The sequence below is a fragment of the Euleptes europaea genome, chromosome 19 (assembly GCF_029931775.1).
Source record: "Euleptes europaea isolate rEulEur1 chromosome 19, rEulEur1.hap1, whole genome shotgun sequence".
Taxonomy (NCBI): Eukaryota; Metazoa; Chordata; class Lepidosauria; order Squamata; family Sphaerodactylidae; genus Euleptes; species Euleptes europaea.
This window is the reverse complement of record NC_079330.1, coordinates 7,027,725-7,043,844: the sequence shown is the minus strand read 5'-3', so window position 1 is coordinate 7,043,844 and position 16,120 is coordinate 7,027,725. Positions and strand designations below refer to the sequence as shown.

The window sequence follows — 16,120 nt, the reverse complement described above, 5'->3', positions numbered from 1 at the left end:
GTCTGGGGGCTTCCTAGAGGCACCTGGTTGACCACTGTGTGAACAGACTGCTGGACTCGATGGGCCTTGGTCTGATCCAGCAAGGCTTTTCTTATGTTCTTATATTCTTTGTATGTCTGGCTGCCCCTTTGAATGCCCGGAGAGCTAAATGGCACCTCCATATACAGAGGCAGTCTACCTCTGCATTCCAAAGGCCAGAACCGCAGAACAGAGGGGGAAATGCTCCCTTTCTGACTGGGAGACAGCCAAACCATCTCTTGCAACCTATATGCGAGGGTGCCCGGAATTTATTGCAAATTCTAGGCGGAAATAAGCTCACCACCGCCTTTGGCTGTTGTTGGAGAAACCATCATTGCGAACATTCAATAAGTTGATCTTCCCCTGGGGAACTGATAGCATTGTGTGCGGCACAGAGAAGGAATGAAGACGGAGGCTGGGGAAGGGAAAAGTTCTCTATGCCACACCACGCGTTCGTCTTTAACGGCCCTCATTTTTCAAGCCGAAGTGTAAATATTTGCCAAATCATAATGGTGTTTATGGCCTCATTTTTTAAAAATATTCAGGATGAAGGGAGAAATGGAATTGCGGCTGATTGACTGCAGAAAGGCTTTGGCAAGAATTGTAGGCTGGGCTTAGGGGAGGGATTTGCAAGAGGCAGAGGAGGGTCTGTTGCTGGATATCTTCCCTCCTAGGGTTGCCAACCTTCAGGTACTAGCTGGAGATCTCCTGCTATTACAACTGATCTCCAGGCGATAGAGATCAGTTCACCTGGAGAAAATAGCCACTTTGGCCATTGGGCTCTATGACATTGAAGTCCCTCCCCAAACCCTGCCCTCCTCAGGCTCTGCCCCAAAAACCTCCCACTGGTGGCGCAGAGGGACCTGCCAACCCTATTCCCTCCGAATGACTCTGAGATCTGGTTCACCAATAGATGAGGACAAGGTGGTAAAATGGGCAACATTTTAGCTGGCACGAGGTGGAAGAGTCTATCTTTGAATTTTCTGTTGTGTTTCTTAAACCCTCCCTGCAAAGAGAAAACTAGCAAGTTGGGAGGGCACTTGGACCCCCCCAGTCTTTGCTTGGTGAGCTGGCTTTCTGCTTGCGGGGAAATTTTTACATAGGGTAGTGATCAAAAATGCGATCCTCCATCTGCGGTCTGGAGAGGCGTGGTCCATTTTACCATGTCAGTCTCTACAATTCGCCTGGAGGTGTGGCCTTAGATATAAGCGGGAGAATTTGGTGGCGGAGTTCTGAGGGTCAGAATTAGGGTTGCCAACCTCCAGGTACCAGCTGGAGATCTCCTGCTGTTACAACTGATCTCTGGCCGATAGAGATCAGTTCCCCTGGAGAAAATGTCCGCTTTGGCAATTGGCTTGTATGGCATTGAAGTCTCTTCCCTCCCCAAACCCAGCCCTCCTCAGGCTCCGCTCCAAAAATCTCCAGGTATTTCCCAACATGGAGCTGGAGGGGGTGGATTTTGGAGGGGGTGGATTTTATATCTGAATGTTGCCTTGTCATTGAAACATTTCCACCAGACAGAAAGACACCACAGCAGAGACAAAGGTTCTGCCTCCTCTTAGTACTGTTTTTCTATTTTCAGGGAGTTTAATACAAAAAATTTAAAAAACGGACATCCCAAAAGGATCCTTCCTTTGCAGTCTGAAGCGGTACAATCCAGTCAGACAGCTCACTGATGCCTGTTCCCCCGCATGTATTAATACCGAAAGCGCCTCTACTGATTTAAGTGACTCTCGTAGGAATAAACAAATGTTCCCCATTCAGGGTTTTAAAAATATATATTTTTTATATTTTTATCAACCATTTCAGTTTGCTTCATGTCGGACAGTTTTTAATTTATACAGCGTTTATATGTAAAATGAAAGTCGTTTATATGCATAATACTTGTCTAAAGCGTAATGCTGATTTACGGATGCACAGATAACGTTGAAAAATGCATCTCTTTTGCAAGAAAAATTCAGTCTGAGGAAAGGGAACATGTGAAAATCAAGGATTTGGGGGAAGGGAAGAGAAAAATCCAAAGGAAGTTCTTGGTTGAAACAGCAGGGGTCGGAAATGGAGAATCATCCTTAACTCTGGTATTCTAGAAGGTGCCAGTATACAAATGAGGTTCTTGTTATCTCCTAAGATCAGGTGAATAGCCAAAGGGGGTTCCTGAACCCAAAATCTACTTTTTGAAAAGCAGGTTGGTTGCTGCTAACAGTGGCCTTTACTGCCAGAAATTACCGTAGGGTGTAGTATCTCAACCCTTCTAATTTTGCTGTGCAGATCCATGAGTCTGTAGCTTCCCAGCTTGACTACTGCAGTGCCCTCAGCTTGGAGCGGACCTTGAAGACATTTTGCAAGCTGCAGCTGAATGTGGATCCTTGCCTTTTAATCTGTGCTTGGGTGACACACAGACATATGGCCTTTTCTCCTTAGTCAAAGGTTTATCAAATAAATAACAGAGATGGGGGGATGAGTCAGATCAGGCAAGGGTACAGGGGAACCCCACCCCCAGCCAACACTGCTGGGCCAAGCCACTCACCCCGGCTTGTGGCTACTTTTAAATAAAATTAAAAGTACCAGGATGAGTCCTGTGGCGCAGTGTGGTAAGCTGCAGTACTGGAGTCAAAAGCTCTGCTCATGACCCGAGTTCGATCCTGACGGAAGTCGGTTTCAGGTAGCCGGCTCAAGGTCGACTCAGCCTTCCACCCTTCCGAGGTCAGTAAAATGAGTACCCAGCTTGCTTGGGGTAAAATGTAGACGACTGGGGAAGGCAACGGCAAACCACCCCGTAAACATAGTCTGCCTAGTAAACGTCGGGATGTGACGTCACCCCATTGGACAGTAATAGGGTTGCCAGGTCCCTCTTCACCAGAGGCGGGAGGTTTTTGGGGCGGAGCCTGAGGAGGGTGAGGTTTGGGGAGGGGAGGGACTTCAATGCCATAGAGTCCAATTGCCAACGCGGCCATTTTCTCCAGGGGAACTGATTTCTATCGGCTGGAGATCAGTTGCAATTGCAGGAGATCTCCAGCTACTACCTGGAGATTACAACCCAAAAAAAATACAGTCACAACTTAATATAGATGCAAATACTTTGTTACAAAAATTGTCAACATACCCATATAAACTATACAATCCACCAACTAGTGTATACATACAAAGTATCAAAAAGGTACAAGATCTTTCTTATATCAGATAAGTATAATAAATATTTTGTTTTTACTCTAGTTAACAATATTGTCTATAAAAGACTAATCATTTATGATGCTAATCTGGCAGGCTAATCTGGCAGGCAGGATTTTGGCCATCCTTCCTCTCTATCTCACTCTCTCCAGGCTAGAATTTGCTCCATAATCTCCTTGAAGAGCCCAGAATCTGCATTTCTGTTGTACAGCCAACTAGCCAATGCATCAATAAATGCCACAATAAAAATGAATATTGATGGTGCTGAGGGTCATAACTCTTTCTCAGGCTTCAATATAATTCAAATGTCACGTTCTTTTCCAGCGTCTCCTCTGCAGATCTGGTGTGGGTTTACTGGATTTTGGCTGAGCTAATGTGCCCCCGTCGTCTCTCCCTTTCAATATGCCTCCCCCCACGAGGGTTGCCAACCTCCAGGGGGTGGCTGGACATCTCCTGGGATTACAACTGACCTCCAGGCAACAGGGATCAGTTCCCCTGGAGAAAATGGTTGCTTTGGAAGGCGGACTCTAGGGCATGATACCCCCACTGAAGCCCCTCCCCTCCCCAAACCCCACCCTCCTCAGGCTCCACCCCCAAAATCTCCAGGTATTTCACAACCAGGAGCTGGCAACCCTACTGCCAACCCCCGGCAACTCTGTGTGCGTTTCTTTCTGCTTTTCAGGCCCCTTTTCAGAGCCGGCGTGGTGTAGTGGTTAAGAGCGGTGGTTTGGAGCGGTGGTTTGGAGTGGTGGACTCTGATCTGGAGAGCTGGGTTTGATACCCACTCCTTCACATGAGCAGCGGCTAATCTGGTGAACTGGGTTGGTTTCCCCACTCCTCCACACGAAGCCAGCTGGGTGACCTTGGGCTAGTCATTCTCTCTCAGCCTCACTTACCTCCCAGGGTGTCTGCTATGGGGAGGGGAAGGGAAGGTGATTGTAAGCTGGTTTGAGTCTCCCTTAACTGGTAGAGAAAGTCAGCATATAAAAACCAACCCTTCCTCTTTTTCTTCTTTCCCAGGATGCAGAGGAGATGGAATGCAAAAGGTTGCCTGCCCATGCAAGAGACCCGCGTTCAACTTTGCTGTTCCTTTTGGTGAAATGCCTTTTTTATTACTGCTGGGAGCAAGAACTCGTCTCTGATCCTCATAAAAATGCACAGTGCCAGCGCTGGGTTAGGAGACAGATTACCACGGCCTCTGCATATTTCTTGAGAGAAGCGGGCTCCTCTCTGAGTCGACGCCCGCCGGGCCTCTGGCTTCTTAAAAAGCAGCCAGCAGGGAGCCCGGAAGATGCCTGGCTGAGACCTAATTGATTTTCTCCAGCCAGGACTGAGCTCTCAGATGCATTCCTCCCTGGGGTGGCCAACTTTGTTTCCCCGTCTCCGCTCCTGTGCTTTGAAGCCTGATTTCCAAATTGGGGAAGGGCCGTGGCTCAGTGGTAGAGCATCTGCTTGGCATGCACAAGGTCCCAGGTTCAATCCCCGGCATCTCCAGTTAAAGGGACTAGGCAAGTAGGTGATGTGAAAGACCCCTGCCTGAGACCCTGGAGAGCCGCTGCCGGTCTGAGTAGACGATACTGACTTTGATGGACCAAGGGTCTGATTCAGTAGAAGGCAGCTTCATAAGAGATTGGTTGGCTAACCCATTAAAAAAAAAACACCCAGTGAGCTGAAAGCAGTCACTCGTAAAGGAGGATGCCTGTTGCATCTCTGCACTGCACGTTGAACCACGATACCCTAGTATTCAACCTCTTAGGGAGCCAGAATTAGAACTGATCTCCAGGTGACAGACATCAGTCCCCCTGGAGGAAATGGCTGCTGTGGAACGTGGGCTGTATGGCATTATACCCCACATTTCCCAACATAGTTTGTGCTTCAGAAAGTCAACTTTAAACATCTTTGTTTAAACAGTGCGGGTTGCAGGCATAAATTGTGTATAATAAACTGTTCGGTGTGCACACACAATGAAAAGGGAATAAACAGTGGAAAGCAGAGAACCAAAACCTTTGACCAAAATGTAAATGAATATGAAAAAGAAACAAATCAAAGGGACATTCAGTCCTTCCTACCCCAAAGTGAACAATGCCTGTAAATGCTTTTCTCCACACTTGTTCATAGAAATGGTGAAACGGTTTCAACTATGTTTAAAGCACTGTGTACAAATGGGAGGGTCTCTCAACAGCTGTTATCTAAGACAGCTGATGGAGCCTCCATGTTCAGAGACAGTGTACCCCCAAATATGAGAAATGACAGCAGTATTTAGGCTAGCATTGTCATAGGAACATAAGAAAGGCCATGCTGGATCAGACCAAGGCCCATTAAGTTCAGCAGTCTGTTCACATAGTGGCCAACCAGATGCCTCTAGGAAGCCCACAAACAAGACAACTGCAGAATTATCCTAGGTATGCATCAAGACTAGTATTCATTTCAACTAGTAGCCATGGATAGCCCTATCCTCCATGAACAGGTCCACTCACCTTCCAAGTTGGCAGCCATCACCACATCCTGGGGGAGTTCTACCATTTAACTATGTGCTGTGCAAAGAAATAAATTGTGGGAGTTCCACAATTCAACTTTGTGTTGTGTGAAGAAATACTTCCTTCTATCTGTTTTGAATTTCTCCCCCTCCAGCTTCAGCAGATGACCCCGCTTTCTAGCATTATGAGAGAGGGAGAAAAGCTTCTCCCCGTCCACTCTCTCCATACCATGCATAGTTTTATAGACCTCTATCATGTCTCCCCTTATCCGCCTTCTTTCCAAGCTAAACAGCCCTAAACGTTTTAACCACTCCTCATAGGGCAGCTACTCTAGCACTTTGATCATTTTGGTTGCCATGCTGTCTTTATGAACTTCCAGACCAAGTGGCTGTTGAAAATAGGATTGCCAACCTCCAGGTACTAGCTGAAGATCTCCTGCTATTGCAACTGATCTCCAGCCGATAGAGATCAGTTCACCTGGAGAAAATGGCCGCTTTGGCAATTGGACTCTATAGCATTGAAGTCCCTCCTCTCTCCAAACCCCACCCTTCTCAGTGGCGAAGAGGGACCTGGCATTCCTAGTTGAAAACAAAATGCAGGACTGACCCAGCAGATTTTCGATCTGACAGAGCAAGGAAATTTAATTCAGTGCACAAGGTTTTATTTGAGTCTTATGCCGAACCAAAACAGTAAATCTATTTTTATGTTCTAGATAAATTCAGATCGTTCTTTCAACTCCTGTTTGCCATGACAGCTAAGGCTGGAACCTCCATGTTCCAAGGCAGTATAGCTCTGCAGACCAGATGCTAGGAAAAACATCCGGAAATGGCCACCATCCTCGAGCATTTGGCTGTCCACTGTTAGAAACAGGAAGCTGGATCTGAAGGACCCGCAGTTGCACGTTCTCTGTTGAATTCTTGGGAAAGAAAAAAGGGCAAAATAATATCACAGCCCTCCGCAGGTCCATTAAGTGGAGTGGTCAGGCGCGGAAGGAGCTTCCATCTCGCAAAAACCTCTTCCATCTTCCAGCCTTGATGGAGCTCGAAAGGCAGCCGGGCAATAAACATGCCAATGAAAACCGGCCTCCTAATCATTCTGAAATATTGATCCCGCCTGTTTGCAGAGCCTGGTGTTCCCATTGATTCTGCAGCAGAGCAACTTTGCATTTGCAAAGAGCGAGGCTGCACGAAGAGGAGCAAACAGAAGGGCTGCGGGGGCTTAAATGGTATCGGGCACGTCCCTATTCCCAGAACGGTGTCTAATCATAATATTATTACTGAGCCGTGTCCCACAATAGTTACAATCAGGAAGGGAATCAGGAAGTCCCGGGTTAAAATCTTCTTCCTGCTGGAACCTTAAACAAGTCTCAACATGGCCTCCTTCTCCCTCTCATCCACAGTATGGACATGATAAGGTTGGCCTATCCTACAGATGGGCCAGGTTAGATGTACAGGGTTACCAACCTCCAGGTGGTGGCTGGACATCTCCCGCTATTACAACTGAACTCCAGGTGACAGGGATAGCCTGGAGAAAATGGCTGCTTTGGAGGAGGAAGAGGAGGAAGAGGAGTTGGTTTTTATATTCTGACTTTCTCTACCACTTAAGGAAGAATCAAACTCGCTTACAAGCACCTTCCCTTCCTCTCCCCACAACTGACACCCTGTAAGGTAGGTGGGGCTGAGAGAGCTCTAAGAGAGCTGTGACTAGCCCAAAGTCACCCAGCTAGTTTCATGTGTAGGAGTGGGGAAACCAACCCGGTTCACCAGATTAGAGTCTGCTGCTCATGTGGAGGAGTGAGGAATCAAACCCGGTTCTCCAGATCAGAGTCCACCGCTCCAAACCACCGCTATTAACTACTACACCACACTGGATTTATTACTTGGGAAGGTGGATTCTATGGCATTACTTGGGTTGCTAGCTTCGGGTTGGGAAATACCTGGAGATTTTGGAGGTGGAGCCTGAGGAGGGTGGGGTTTGGGTAGGGAAGGGACCTCACCTCAATGGGGTGTGGCACAATAGAGCCCCCCTCTCCAAAGTGCCCATTTTCTCCAGGTTAACTGATATCTGTCTCCTGGGGAGCAGATGTAAAAGTGGGAGATCTCCAGCCACCACCTGGAGGTTGGCGACTCTAGTTCGGGGTGGGGGGTCTCAGTTGGAGAGAGGTCCAGGCACGGTGGAAGAGTGCTTGGCTCAGCCATACAGAACTACTGCACAGCCTCAGCCAATTCTGGATATTCTTCCCTTGCTTTCCGGACTGCTAAGCCTGGTCATGATTTTATCCGCTTGGCTAGCAGGAAAGGCACTGCCCCACTGGATATAATTCACTGTGGCTCAGTGGTAGAGCATCCCCTTGACATGCAGAAGGTCCCAGGTTCAATCCCCGGCATCTCCAGTTAAAGGGACTAGGCAAGTAGGTGGATGTGAAAGACCTCTTCCTGAGACCCTGGAGAGATGCTGCCGGTCTGAGTAGATAATACTGACTTTCATGGACAAAGGGTCTGATTCAGTAAAAGGCAGCTTCATGTGTTCATGTGCGGGTCCATCTATTACGGTTAGCTCCTGCAGGCTAAAGATTATAATATACTGAACTGGCCATGAGAGCCAAGTGGAACCTCCATTTGCAGAGGCAGTATATCTCTAAATGCCAGGAGCAAAAAAAAATAAAAAATGGGGCAGGCCTGTTGCTTATGTGCTTTTCGTGTGTAGCTTTGTGTAACAGCAGATGGAGCCGGCAGTTGTGACGCTGAAAGGGCTAAAGACCTTCCCGGCGGGCAGAGCGCTCCATCAGCAAGCTGGGAGCCCTGACCGCAAAGCATGGAACCTCCAGGCTCGGGCGCAGTCTACCTTTGCGGGCTGCCTCCCCGATCCTTCCGGAGACGCGGAAAGGAACGCGGCGCCCGAGGACGCGATCCGGCAAAGCCCTGGCCGAGGCGCCTTTACGCAGAAGCAAGCCCCGCTGTGCGCAACCAAGGGCGGTGGGGAAAGGAAGGGAGGAAGGGGACCGGCCGGGGGGAACGGCATTGGGGCGCGCCCCGATCCCAGCCTAGGAGCCTTTGCTCGCGAGGAAGCCCCAGCCGGGAGCCCCCCCTCCCTTCCCTCCCGTCCCCCCCCCGTTTGCACGCCTGCGATCCCTTCCCCTCCCTCGATGTCCGGCCCCTTCCCGCTGATGCTCGCCTGCGCTACCCCTTTCCTTCCTAGTTCAGCTCCGCCCAGCTCCGCATCCTTCTCCGGCCAGCCTCTTTCTCCCCAGTCGCCAAAACGGTCCCTCCTCCTCCTCCTCCTCCTCCTCCTCCTCCTCCATCTCCCCCAGCCCCCCCTCCTTGCAAGACGTCCCTGCCACGACCTGGACTTTCCTTTTTAAGGAAGGAAAGAAACGCCCGTCGGCTGCAGCTTCAAGGTCCTCTGGTCAGTTTCCTGGTCAGTTTCTGGTCAGTTTCACGGCTCCTTTGGGAGGACCCCCCCCCTTCTTTGCCTTGGCCAGTTTTAGGGAAGGGAGGCGGGGGAATGAGCTCCTGGTTGCCTTAAAATATATTTTCCCCTGTCCTCTTGGTCAGTTTCCTGGTCAGTTTCTCGTCAGTTTCCTGGTCAGTTTCACGGCTCCCTTGGGAGGACCCCCCCCTTCTTTGCCTTGGCAAGTTTTAGGGAAGGGAGGCGGGGGAATGAGCTCCTGGTTGCCTTAAAATATATTTTTTTCCTGTTTGGGGGGCGGGGGAAGGAAGTTGCTTAAGGCATGAGCAACTCCGCCGCATGTTAGAGGGAACCCGGCAACTTTATGGCGAGATCTGTGCATTTCGATCCCTGTTTCTTCTCTGCAGCACCTGGAACAATGAAGTTTTAAACACAAAAGTTTCTTCTTTCCGCTTCACCTGCCTGGCGGCAAACGAGAAGGGCCAGACCGAGGGAGCCAAGATCTTCTGGTACAAAGCAGTAGAATCTAGTTCCTTCTTTTCTGCCTTTTAAAGAAAGCTCGGAAGGTTTCTAGCCCAATGCACCTTTTTACAGAGAAGAGGGATCTGTTCCCCCCACACCCTTTCGCTGCCGTGGGACTATGAAGATTGACCAGTTGCTCCGGACCAGGGCGAAGAAAAGAGGAGGATCCTCCGTCCGGGAGAACCTGGAGAAGGTTTGCAGAGAAGGCTAAGCGCTGTCAGTTCGGGACAGATGCTGTAGCGGCGAAGGGAACGGTCCAGGGAACCTTGCGGCCGGAGGACCCGTGTGATGGGGACCGGGTTGTGTAGCAGGAGGCAGAAGGGCCTTCTCCAGACGGGGTTTTGCCTGGTGGCGCTCGCCTGCCTGGGCTCCGGAGCTTTCCTGTACACCCATCTCCGGCAGAAGGTGACGGTGTCCGAGGCGCTGGCTTCGAAATACAGGCAGCAGCAAGAGGCGCTTTCCGCTCAGCTGCAAGGTGAGTCTCTCTGGAGTCCCCCGGCCTGCTGTTGGGTTTCTGCTTGCTGGCTTCTCCCCAAGTATCCCCCCCCCAATTAAATAAGCGTGGGTCTTGCTAAATCAGACCCCAGGTTTATCTAGCTCAGCATCCCATTCTGGATGCCTCCAATTAGGCACTGGCAACAGTTAGGAAGATAGCATCATGTCTCTGACTGCGCATGTGAGTGAGTGCATATGTGCTAAGGCGGATGAATGTACAAGCGGCCTTGTGGGATCGGGCCGAGGGTCCGTGGAGCTCAGCATCCTGCTATCTGAGAGCAAACTCCTCTTGAGAACAAGCATGGTGTAGTGGTTCAGAGTGGTGGTTCGAACAGTGGACTGATCTGGAAAACCGGGTTTGATTCCCCACTCCTCCACATGAGTGGCGGAGGAAAACTTGTGAACTGGATTTGTTTCCCTACTCCTACAGACGAAGCCAGCTGGGTGACCTTGGGCTAGTCACAGCTCTCTCAGCCCCACCTACCTCACAGGGTGTCTGTTGTGGGGAGGGGAAGGGATTGTAAGCCGGTTTGATTCTTCCTTAAGTGGTAGAGAAAGTCGACATATAAAAACCAATTCTTCGTCTTCTTCTCCCCCATTTTAGCCCCACAGTGACCCTGTAAGGATAGATCAGGCTGAAAGTGGCTGGCACAGGGTCAGCCAGTGTGCTTCATGGCTAGGTCAGGATTTGAACTCGGGTCTCCCGGCTCCCTGCCCAACATTCTTAACCACTACCCCACACTGGCTCCTGTAGTGTAGTGTAGAGAACAAGAGCAGGTACACCTCCATCACACAATGTGTGTACATGGATTGGTCTTGTCATTTACTTTTCAGTGTTGGACATTTGTCAGTGCATGTTTATGGGATGGCTTAGGCAACCTCTGTCTGGGGCTGGGGAGTGACTGAGCCATCTCTGGCTCACCTACATTTATATGGTATACCATAGAGTCTACCATAGTGTTTGGGGAGGGGCTGTGGCCCAGTGGTAGAGCATCCCAGGTTCAATCCCCGGCATCTCCAGTTAAAGGGACCAGGCAAGTAGGTGACGCGAAAGACCTCTGCCTGAGACCCTGGAGAGCCGCTGCCGGTCCGAGTAGCCAATACTGACTTTGATGGACCAAGGGTCTGATTCAGTAGAAGGCAGCTTCATGTGTGCCCTCTGAAGCAACCATTTTTCTCCAGAGGAACTGATCTCGGTAGTCTAGCGGTCCCTTGTAATCCTGGGAGATTTCCATGCCCCACCTGGAGGTTGGCAACCCCCTGGTCTCTGGCTCAGAGGAAGGAGGCCTGATCACAGCCATCTCCCGCTCAAGGGAAGGAGACCTGGGACCCAATCAGAGGAGATGATGCTGAGCTGAATGGGCCAACGGGGTCGGGCATAAGGCACCTTCCAGTGATTGCATGGCCCAGAGCTTCGAGGCAGAGTACATGTTTGCATGCAAAAGGTTCCAACTTCAACCCCCGCGCACACATTTCCAGTTCCGGGAGCAGGAGATAAGGAAGATCCTGCTCTGTATATGACCTGGGAGGGCTGAGAGCCAACTTATGGTGACCCTGGAGGCCCTGTAGGGTTTTCAAGGTGAGAGCTGAAGGAGGTTGGTTTGCCATTGCCTGCCTTTACATAGTGACCCTGGTCTTCATTGGTGGTCCCCCACCCAAGTACAGAGCCAGCGTGGTGTGGTGGTTAAGAGCGGTGGTTTGGAGCGGTGGAGTCTGATCTGGAGCACCGGGTTTGATTCCCCTCTCCTCCACGTGAGCGGCGGAGGCTAATCTGGCGAACTGGATTTGTTTCCCCACTCCATCACGTGATATCTCTCCCCTTTTAACATCTAAATCGAACGCCTCTGTGTCTGACACAATGCCCTTTTTATTAAGTGACAGGGATCCCAAGGCTACATTGCTAGGGGCAAGATTTATTTCAGTCCTTATATCCCTCAAACATTAGATTTACGCTGCTCAAGATCAATTGGATCAAGGAGCTTCTAAGGGATAAAGGGTCATGTTTCCCCACTCCTCCACATGAAGCTAGCTGGGTGGCCTATGGGCTAGTCACACTCTCTCAGCCCCACCTACCTCACAGGGTGTCTGTTGCTGGGAGGGGAAGGGAAGGTGATTGTAAGCCGGTTTGAGTCTCCCTTAAGTGGTAGAAAAAGTCGGCATATAAAAATAAACTCTTCTTCTCCTACTAACCCTGCTTAACTTCTGAGATCGGACAAGATCAGGCTAGCATGGGCCACTCAGGGTTGCCCCAGAGCCACTGCCAATCACAGCACTGAGCTAAAGAGACAGATGGGACAGTTTTTGTAGGATCCCATAACCTAGTCATGCTGCCGGGTAGGGTTAAACGCATCCATATACACCCATTTGTTGGAGGTACATTTAAGCATTGACTTGATGGTATGAAGCTGCTGTATACTAAGTAAAACCTCTGGTGTTTCTCACCCCAGACTGTCTCCCATGAATAGGATCTCCTTTTCACTGGAGAAGACCATCGGCCTTTTCCCTCGGTATGGGTAGTGACCTGCAGTTTTCTCCAAGTTTCTCTCCTGTCCTCATTTTCAATTTGTTACCTTTGTCAGCATCTGAAGTCCAGGGGGGGGAAAAGCCTCTGTCTGAAAAGACCCAGTGAGATTTGAACCCAAAATGTCAGGAATTTGTTCCAAGTGGAGCGTGTATGCTTTAGGAGGGTTGTCATCTCCAGCCTGGGAAATTCCTGCAGATTTTGGGTTCGGAGCCTATGGCGGCAGAACTTGGGGAACAATTTCACCTACATTTCTATGGTATACCATAGAGTCTTCCCTCTGAAGTAACCATTTTTCTCCAGGGGAATTAATCTCTGTAGTCTAGAGGAGACTTGTAATTCTAGGAGATTTCCAGGCCCCATCTGGAGGTTGGCAACCCCCTGGTCCTAGATCATATGGCACCCTCTTTGATTCTTCCCTTCATTTGTTCATCTTTTCAATGCATCCTGCAACAGGAAACCCCTGACTCTAGCACCTCAGGTAACTGCCTGGGTCACCTGCCCCCACACCTGGCCCTCATGTGAACTCTTTGGTGTAGCAAAGGGATGGAGGAACCAGAAATCTGCCTTGAGGGGGGAACTCTTGGGGGTTACATTGAGAGAACCCTAGTTGTGGCCTGGAGACTTTTTTTGGGGGGGGGGAACCCCAAGGAATAGGGTTGCCAACCTCCAGATGTAGCTGGGTAGCTCCTGGAATTCAGTCTAGGCGACAGAGATCAATCCACCTGGAGAAAATGGCTGATTTGGAAGATGGATAGGGTTGCCAACCTCCAGTTGGGGGCTGGAGATCTCCCGCTTTTACAGCTGATCTCCAGCCGATATAGATCAGTTCACCTGGAGAAAATGGCTGTTTCGGCAATTGGACTCTACGGCATTGAAGTCCCTCCCCTCTCCAAACCCTTGCCCTCCTTAGGCTCTGCCCCCAAAATCTCCAGGTATTTCCCATCGTGGAGCTGGCAACCCTTGTGGTTGGATATTTCCCGCTTTTACAACTGATCTCCAGCCGGTAGAGATCAGTTCACCTGGAGAAAAGGGCCACGTTGGCCTTTGGACTCTATGGCATTGAAGTCCCTCCCCTCTCCAAACCCCGCCTTCCTCAGGCTCCACCCCCAAATTCTCCAGGTATTTCCCAACCCGAAGCTGGCAACCCTAAAGTTGGACTCTTCAGTTCCTTTTCTGAAACCTTATTTCCTCCAGTTGGTAAAAACCTTTTTCTGTCTGAAGTCATTCACTTCTATAAGCTCCCCATGGGTAGCACCAAAGTCCTCCTTTCTGCCTTAACTTAGGCTAGTAACACTTCTTAGAGTTCATGGGTTACCAACTGGAGAAAATCAGGTGTCAGAAGAGGAACTGAAGAAGAACAAGAAATGGTCGTCTTCCTCTTCTGCCTAACATCTGTGGATAGAATTACATAGATCATTAATCCTACCAGGATATGATATTGGAATAAGAACAGAAAGAGATTTTGTACTTACCTGTTACACTTACTTGATTGGAGAAATGTTGAACCTGCTTTGCTGGTCTATGTTATATTGTTCACCGGTTGGTTTATATTGATTAGCATGTAATCGTATAGGTTTTGTTATACATTGAATGTTTGCATTGATAAGAATTGTGTCTGTGTTTATTTGGTTGTAAGTACATGGAGGTTGGCAACCCTAGAGGGACTTCAGTGCCATAGAGTCCAATTGCCAAAGCAGCCATTTTCTCCATCTCGATCGGATGGAGATCAGTTGTAATAGCAGGAGATCTCCAGCTAGTGTCTGGAGGTTGGCAAGCCTAGTCCTCATCCTTAGCAAGGAAAGTCCTGTGCATCTAGCAAGCAGAATTGATCTGCCCTTCCGGCCTGGCTGCAGACAGTTGCTAAATCCAGGCCAGGACATTGCTTTGAGCGGATGTTTCCTCTGGAGGGCCCACCCCTGGGATGGAGAAGGAAATAGCAGGCCTGAGAGGCTGGCTGCGAGTTTGAAAGTCGCAAGAGCAGCAAACGGGTTTTGGTTTCCATCAGCTGCCTGGTTCCATCCCCCACCGCCTGCCACCCGTCCCACTTTCTGCTTCCATAAACTTGGAGAATTTAGCAGAGGCTGCCAGCCCCAGGGAAAGAAGAAGGGGGCATTGCTTCTCTGGCACCGAATGCCCCCTTTCCCTGCCCGCTCTGGGCCGAGGATGGCTGGCTGGCAAGCTGTTGGCTGGATCTGGCCCCTTGCCACATATTAATCTAGATCCGGCAATAGATTTGGCTGTTGTTTTGCCAGGGTGGAAAAGGAAAACAGGTTTCCAACCGGGAGGGAAACCAGATGTCTCTCATTTTAATGCTGCCTTGCTGGTTTGCATTTGATAAGGCTTAATACGTGCCCCTGAAGCTGCTGTATTTTAAGTTGGAGCTCCAAGCCGGCCAATTCAGTTTTGCCCAACAGGCAGACGTTCACCAGGTGTTGGGCCAAGAACGGTTTTGTCCAGCCCTGTTACTTAACCCGCGTGCCTTTTCATGGAAGAGGTTGCGGGCAAAAGATGGGATCTGAAAGTCTGTGTGTCAGACTTGGATTGGAAAGACTTGGGTTCAAATCCCTGCTTGGTCACGGAAGTGTGCTGGGTGACTTGCTGGCTTAGCCTCGTCCACCTTGCAGGGCTGTTGTGAACATAAAATGGAGAAGAAGATAACCATGTATGCTGGCTTGCGCTTCTTGGAAGAAGGATGGCGAGATAACATTGTAATTGACAGAGCATGTCTTTTGCATACAGAAAAGTCCATTGTTGGTAAGCAGGATTTGTACGGGGACCCCTGGTGGAAAGCAAAAGACACCACGAACATGCTCAGAGGTGCTTCAGCGCTTCATAAGCCTCACAGTGCAAATCCTGGCACTATTTATTCCTGACTTGATTTATAGTCCACCTTTCCCGCTGAGATTTAAGGCAGATATCAACATTTTTTTAAAAAAAGTAATAAAAACAGGACAAGACACAAGGATAAAGAATGCAATAAGGCGCAAGGGGATTTGAACCCGGGTTTCCCAGACCCACATACTAGTGTGACGTTGTTAACTGCTACACCATACTAGTACCTTGTCAGAACAAACACAGTTTAAAAAAATTACTTTAACGATTCTGCTTATACAGCCAATTTGGCTCTGAACGGTGTCACGCTAAGACTAGACTAAAAGAAAGGGAAATATCTGGATAAACAATAGAGAATTAATAATTTTTAATCTTAATCAATTTGGCAACTGCCAGTGCAATATTAAAATCCAGCCCTGCTAAAGGAAACCTCAAATTATCCAATTCACATCTAGAGTCCCAGATAAATAGGGATGCCAGGTCCCTCTTCGTCACTGGCGGGAGGTTTTTGGGGTGGAGCCTGAGGAGGGCGGGGTTTGGGGAAGGGAAGGACTTCAATGCCATAGAGTCCAATTGCCAATGTGGCCATTTTCTCCAGGGGAACTGATCTCTATCGGACAGAGATCAGTTGTAACAGCAGGAGATCTCCAGCTAATACCTGGAGGTTGGCAACCTA

The 16,120-nt window shown here is 49.4% G+C and overlaps 1 protein-coding gene across 1 annotated transcript in view; it reads left to right on the top strand.

The window, feature by feature from the left end:
• The first annotated feature begins 9,881 nt into the window (after positions 1-9,881).
• The window catches only part of LOC130491453 (Golgi integral membrane protein 4-like), a 43,461-nt gene continuing 37,222 nt past the window's right edge, over positions 9,882-16,120 (top strand). The window contains exon 1 of the mRNA XM_056865196.1: positions 9,882-10,068. Coding sequence (XP_056721174.1) covers positions 9,882-10,068 — 187 coding nt within the window. The remainder of the gene's footprint in view (positions 10,069-16,120) is intronic.